The sequence below is a fragment of the Perissodus microlepis genome, chromosome 3 (genome assembly GCF_051167445.1).
Source record: "Perissodus microlepis isolate ML-2025 ecotype Zambia chromosome 3, ASM5116744v1, whole genome shotgun sequence".
NCBI classification, from domain to species: Eukaryota; Metazoa; Chordata; class Actinopteri; order Cichliformes; family Cichlidae; genus Perissodus; species Perissodus microlepis.
Window position 1 is genome coordinate 17,331,433 of NC_140463.1, and position 7,544 is coordinate 17,338,976.

At 39.1% G+C, this 7,544-nt stretch overlaps 1 protein-coding gene across 1 annotated transcript; it reads right to left on the reverse strand.

Moving 5' to 3' along the window:
* Window positions 1–3,450: 3,450 nt before the first annotated feature.
* LOC146390248 (endonuclease domain-containing 1 protein-like) lies at window positions 3,451–6,549 on the reverse strand. Its single transcript, XM_084918133.1, has 2 exons — window positions 5,993–6,549; window positions 3,451–4,294 (listed from the first exon to the last, which is right to left on the reverse strand). Exons 1-2 carry the CDS (start codon window positions 6,323–6,325, stop codon window positions 3,593–3,595), a joined length of 1,035 nt encoding a protein of 344 aa, XP_084774259.1. The 5' UTR covers window positions 6,326–6,549; the 3' UTR covers window positions 3,451–3,592.
* Between the last annotated feature and the right edge of the window lie 995 nt (window positions 6,550–7,544).

Sequence of the window (7,544 nt, forward strand, 5' to 3'; positions counted from 1 at the left end):
GCATTATGTAGCTGATTATATCACATGAATTCTTTTTGCTGCAGATGCCATCAAACTCATAGATGAGTAAAAAGCACAACTAGCATTCACTGTGCAAATGAGCCAGTCGGACAGGTCCAGAGACCAGTAACCCCTGGCAACCACCAATCACTATGAAACTGTGCAAGCTGCAAGCAAGTCTTCAGCTGCCATTTTCCATATGAAATACAGGCAACCGTTTCAATCTGCCGGAAACCAAAACCACCAAACGAAACAGGGTTAAAAACAGCAACCAAATTTTTAACTTGAGCTTTTCTAGCATCACCGATCACCCAAAGCACTTTAGACTACAAACCACAATTATTATTATTAAATAATTATTTGATTCCCTGTTGGGATCCATACAGTACATTTATTTTCTGTGTTTTTTTAATCCAGATTCAGAAGAGTTTTACATGTTTTAAAGTGTTACAAAAACTTATTATTATTATTATTATTATTATTATTATTATTATTAGCCTAATACTGTGAGTTTTGCTGACACTCATATGATTAATGATCCTTTTATTCTCAGTCGCTGCAATTGCCCAAGAAATGTGAGGATATTACACCGGTTTTAATGACTCTGCACCAACTGCCCATTTGTTTAAGAACTGATTTTAGGATTATACTTTTAAAGCCTTTCATGGCCCCAAAATAGAATAGAATAGAATAGAATATTGGAACTGGTGTCTCTGGACCAAGCAGTACACAGCTGACTCTAAAGGAAATCTAGTGTTAACAGTTGGCAGTTGTTAATTACAGTTTTCATTGTTAACAACAAATAACCTCAATGAAAAATCTTAAACCAGAAAAACTGTAATGCCAAAATTCCCATAACAAAACCCCACTTTCATGATTGTTATTGATGTGGCAAAGGTAAATTAGCTCTCAATTTACCATTTTGTCACAATGGTTATAACACAGCTGGTAATATTTAAATGCACAACAAGCTGCTGCTTTGCTTAAATATGATCTATTGTTGGAGCTGGGTCGTCTTAACTCTGCATCAGGTGATACCTTTTGTTTTGCAAACCTTTTTGTTCTTTATCTCATTGGGTGTGTCTCTGAAATGTTTCTGCATAAGTGCACACCTGTGCATTTTCAGATAACACATAGTTATGTGTGTAACACTGTCCGATTTTTCGTAAAGATTAGATTTCAGTTATGTCAGAAAACACATGCTATTTTATGTTATCTTCTAGGCTGTTTAATTTCATATTTAGCAGCTTGTATAAAGTTTTAGCAGGTGAGGGTACAGTGAGGTGAGAACAGCGAGACATCCTTCGAATGCCACTAAAACTGGAATTTTAATTCATTGTTATCAGAGATTCTTTAATAGGACATTTCAAATTTAGAAGTATTTAAAGTGATGTCCAGTTTAATTAAAGGGAAAATAAATCAAAAAGGAAAATGATTAATGAAATACTTAAAATATGGTCTTTATCCTTAAAGGTCGGGTCCTCTAACAGTGGAGTACCTTTGCTGTTCCTAGGACTGCGCTCCTCTGGACAGAGATCTTGGATCTTGGTCCTGGCATCTGCTGGAGCCACTCGCCCAGCTTACTCTGATTACCATGGCGACCACTGTTACCTTTACCTTTACATAAAATTATATGACATGTGACATATACCGTAAATTGATGTGTTGTTCTGTGAATAGTCAGTGAAGCATGGATGATGATGATGGAATTTCATGTAATAAATTTGTTAAACTCAAAAATCACATTTTTAGAGTCCTAGAGACAATGATCAAAGAGAAAACTAAAACAAATAACCACCTACAATAATAAGTAAAAGACAAAAAAGTAAAAGACAAAAGATTAAAATAAGGAAAAAAAAAGAGAAGCAACTGAAACTGAAACAAACTGCATGCACACAATAATCAAATAGTTTTGATCAAATAGATCAAAACAGGCGCTGCAGGCCTGGCAAAAACCACCTGTATAAAACACAGAGAATATAAATACATATAAAAATGAAAATCTGTGAATGTAATCATAATTAGGAAAAAGCAATTATATTTTTCTTGACAGTTGGTTTTATTGATCTAACGCCAAAGAAAAGACCCACGCGGTGCTTTGCTAGTGACACCTGCTGGCCAATTTGGTTTATCGCCAGATCTTGAAGATGATGTTCTGTGAAACAGTGACACAGACGAGTCCTGCACAAGTCAAAACAATACTTATCATACCATTCTGTCAATAACTGTGATCAACATATGTTTTGGAGAAATCTGCATATAAACAAGTCAAGTAAATAATGAGACTGTTAAAGACAGCAAGCTGTCTTTAAAGAGGATGAATCAGTGGTGCAGATTTAAAACATTGTACAAGTTTCAACAAGAGCAGGAAGAATCAGGTGAATAAATGGGCCGATAATGAAGTTAGCTGGAAAAACAATGATCACTTTTCACAGAATAATTTTTAAATAGCAGTGACACCTTGTGGCGAAAAACTTAATCACCATCTCATGACTGGTTACCCTTCTCGCTACAGCAGCCAATTTAACTAGTCATTGTGAGGCTTACCATGCAGTGGGCATTTCCTTCTGTGCGTTTATGAAGCAGCTGAGAGTATTAATACGTTTATTAGCTGTCACAACCTTTGTTGCTATCAGTTTATTGAAAGACCTGTGCATTTTTGTCGAGGGGAGTTGTTTCTAACTGTATCTTTGCATTCCACGTGGTGCATAGCATCCATATGCTAGTCCAGGCAGTGAATGTTCTTGTGTTACCTTGATAAATCTGTCCGAATTTATCATCAATTGTTCATATTTACTAGTTCTGTTTGCATTGCTATTGTCATTCTTCATTGGGCAAGATACTGAATCTCAAGTTTCCCATGATACATCAAGCGAAGTTTGTGCATGTATTGAAGTTATTGAATAATATATTGTACCACTTTGTGTATTCAGGTTTAATTTTTTTTTACTAACAGAAAACGTGCTTCAAATAAAGAAATAAACCTAAAACATTTGATAGTCTAACACAAGACAAATATATATATATATATATATATATATATATATATATATATGCTGAAATCAGTTCTAGAGATTAATGAAAATATTTGCATTGTTTATTGTAATCAGCATCTGTATATGCATTAGTCCCTCTAGGGGCAAAGTTCAGAGAGAAAACTGAGCCTGATGTTTCAAATGTCACAATCACAAGGTCAGATATTGAGTTAAAATTCTGATGTTGTATGATGTTGTAGATAAAAGCCCATCATAGTAAGAGGAGTAGATGTAGCAACTGGAGAGCCAGATCTTAGTAAGCAAGGCAGATGTTCAAATGGGAGAGCCGGTTTTTGTCGATGTAGCGGCGCGGGGGGGGGGTGAAGGGAGAGAGATGAATAATCCCATAGCAAGTGAAAATGGTGACTGAAGAAACACGATGAACTGCATCATGGGAATTCATCCATCCATTCTCTTCTGCTTATGTTAAATAGGGTCAATGGTTGCACTGGAGCCTATCCCAGCTACCATAGGGCGAGAGGTGGGGCACACCCAGGTCAGGTCACCAATCTGACATAGAGCTAATAGAAGGTGTTAAAAGTAGAGAAACAGATGTGTTAGGAGTAGAATTTGAAGCGTGGGGTCAGTTGTAATGTGGTTGAACCAGAAGGTGGAGTGGGAGTTGTTAAATTGCTAGGGGCAGAAGTGGTTGATATGGATGAGGGGCAGAAGCAGTTTTTGATATCTGGGTAAAACTGTGAGACAGTCTTGTGTAGAGGACACTGTGTTCCAGGAAACATGTTAAACTCAGAGTCTGCTGTCCTCAGTTTGTTGTGCAGTTCTGACAGAGTCTTGGTCTGTAGATATTTGTGTTTAGATTCATCTGGAACATTTTCGCCCCAGTGTGCGCTAGCGATCCACATGTCCATGTTGGAGCTGTAGCAGCAGAATGCCGACCAGAGCATGGAGGGAATGTTAATCTTGTTGTTGAGGATGTTGTTAGAGCTGGGTTGTGCTCCAGTTACCACAAAAACTTCAGTGACACCACTGCTATTTTTGCAGTATTTGTCCATAACACATTTGATGCACCTCTCCATTTTGTTCCAGCTTCCCTGGTTGAAAGTTCTTGCTTGTGGAACAATGTTGGTCAGGGTGAAAGTAGCCAGTTTGTCATCTTTAGTGAATGCATGAGAGCTTGGAAATATGTGACCTTTGTCATATGTTCCATTGGATTTCAAATCAGTGTCGACAGCCTGGTGATTGTAGATCTTCTCTTTGTCTTTTCTCCTCATGTTATTGCTGTCATTTTCATTCTCAAGCTGCAAAGAGGCTTACAGTTAGTTATGAATATACAGGGTGGGCCATTTATATGGATACACCGTAATAACATGGGAATGGTTGGTGATATTAAAGTCCTGTTTGTGGCACATTAGTATATGTGAGGGGGCAAACTCCTCAAGATGGGTGGTGACCATGGTGGCCATTTAGAAGTCGGCCATCTTGGATACAACTTTTGTTTTTTCAATAGGAAGAGGGCCATGTGACACATCAAACTTATTGGTAATGTCACAAGAAAAACAATGGTGTGCTTGGTTTCAACGTAACTTTATTCTTTCATGAGTTATTTACAAGTTTCTCTTTGTTCACAGCCATTGACATGTCGAAGAGGTTAACACGTGAGGAGCGGATCGGAATTGTGTTGATATCTGGTGAATGCAGTAACCGGGTCATTGCAGCAGATTTCAATGCAAGACAACCTACGAGACCACCCATCTCCCATGCTACAGTTAGCAAACTGCTTGCTAAGTTTCGTGAAACTGGTTCAGTGTTGGATTTGCCAAAATGTGGACGCAAGAAAACTGTCACTAATGAAGAAACATCAGTGGCTGTCCTAGCTTCATTCAGCAAGAGCCCACAGCGTAGCACTTGCCGCATGTCACTGGAGAGTGGCATTAGTCGAACATCCCTTTGGCGGATATTAGCTACTCACAAATGGCACCCTTACAAACTCCAGCTACTGCAGCATCTCAACGAGGATGACCCAGATCGGCGCACAGAATTTGCAGAATGGGCAAAACAAAAATTGGAACAGGACCCTCAGTTCCCACAGAAGATTTTGTTCAGTGATGAGGCAAACTTTTATGTGAACAAAACCACCGCTATTGGTCTGACACTAACCCACATTGGATGGATCCCTCCAAGACTGTTGGACCAACAAAAGTGATGGTTTGGTGTGGTATATGGGGTACAATGATAGTGGGTCCATTCTTCATCAATTGAAACCTCAAGGCCACTGGATATTTGCAATTGCTACATGATGATGTGTTTCCCTCTTTATGCACTGAAGCTGGCACGTTCCCTGAGTTTTTCCAGCAAGATGGTGCACCACCACATTATGGGTGCCAGGTCCAAGCATTCCTAGATGAACAGTTTCCTGGAAAGTTGATTGGTCATCGTGGGCCAGTTGAATGGCCCCCAAGGTCTCCCGATCTGACCTCCTTAGACTTTTATCTTTGGGGTCATCTGCAGGCAATTGTCTATGGTGTGAAGATACGAGATGTGCAGCACCTGAAACTACGGATACTGGATGCCTGTGCTGGCATTTCTCCTGCGGTATTGCTATCAGTGTGTGAAGAGTGGGAGAAGAGGGTTGCATTGACAATCCAACACAATGGGCAGCACACTGAACACATTTTATAAGTGGTCAGAAACTTGTAAATAACTCATGAAAGAATAAAGTTACGTTGAAACCAAGCACACCATTGTTTTTCTTGTGACATTTCCTATTGAAAAAACAGAAGTTGTATCCAAGATGGCCGACTTCTAAATGGCCACCATGGTCACCACCCATCTTGAGGAGTTTGCCCCCTCACATATACTAATGTGCCACAAACAGGACTTTAATATCACCAACCATTCCCATTTTATTATGGTGTATCCATATAAATGGCCCACCCTGTACAGTAGCACATTGTAAGATATAAATAAAAGTTTGATTTACAGTCTGTGAGACCTACCTGTGGCTCTATCTGCCAATGACTGCGGGGTCGCTTTATTTCTACGTCTCCAATGTACTTGTATGCAGAAAATACTGGAATCTTGTTCTTGATGTCATAGAGAGTTAAAAACCTCCTCTTGTTCTTATAAGTCTGGCAAATAGGCTTGTACTGGTTCTGGTTCAGGATTTTTCCACTTTCCAAGACACCAGGGACCTGAGGGGGCGTTTCCTCAAGAAGAAATTGTTTACAGATTGATACTGATGTCACTACTTCAGCTAAAGTGGGATCTATTGGAAGGACTAGGAAGAGGAGGGCAGGGATGGACAGGAAACAGGTTTGTATTGATGACATCCTCAACTGAGATGTGTCCTGTGGTCAGATGAAAAAACAAAAAAACTCATCAGCAATACACCTTAAAATTTTTTGGACAAGACTGAACAACCTGTGTAGAGGAGTAATGCTAGCCTACACATAATGACAACAGGAGGTCTCGATTCTACAACAGATATGTACCAGGGTTGCATAAGTGGAAACGATAACATCAAGCTGCAGTGACCTTGCATTTAATGAGCCATTGTGATTCTACTTCTCTGCATTTGCAGACTGTGTACTTACAGGCCTTCCAAGAAAGGAAGGCCTGTAAGTACACAGTAGGTCTTTCTCAGAGAGTGTGCTTTGGCTTAAAAAGAAGTTGAAGGGTGGTGTAAGCAAGTGAAATAAACAGTTATGATGACGGATATTAAGTCATTCATTGCTGGCAGAAAACATTCTAAAGTATACTGCTTACTTGCATAGAATAAGGTACTGTTTTAATATGTGGTTACAGGTGGCTTAGAGCACCAGTAGACACACCTGTGGTAACAATTTCAACATCTTTTGTCACCTTATCGCTTTCACAAGAGTTTCAGAAAACTTACTCTCACCTCTGATACTGTGACATCAAGGTCAGTGAGATTCAAACTCGTCCGATATTTTTAATAGATACACCTGTGGTATCAGTTTGAAGGTCCTACGTCATTTCATTCTTAAACTGGCGAAGTGACTTGGTGATTTATTCTAAATATAACATAGAAACATATCAAATGTTTAAAGTGGGGAAAAAAAATCACAATTAAAAAAATATTAACTCATTTTGAATTTGATGGCAGCAGCATGTCTCAAAAAAACTTTTATTTACTTCCCTGTCAATTCTGCGAACTGAGGACAACAGTTATTGGAATTTGGGGAGAGTAATGTTATCTCAGTCTTGTCTGATGTCGGACTTTTGCTGCTCAGCAGTCCAGGGTCTTCTTTGCCACATTTTTCATTTTATGATACTCCAAATCTTTTCAGTTCCCAGAAGGTCTGGACTGCAGGCAGGCCAATTCAGCACCCAGACTCTTCTACTGTGAAGCCATGCTGTTGTAATAGATGTATTGTGCTTTTTTGCTGAAATATGCAAGACCTTCCCTAAAAAAGACATCTGAATGGGAGTGGATATTTATCTGACCTGTATATATCTTTCACCATTGTTGATGCCTTTCCAGATGTGCAAGCTGCCAATTCCATAGGCACTAATACATCACTGGAT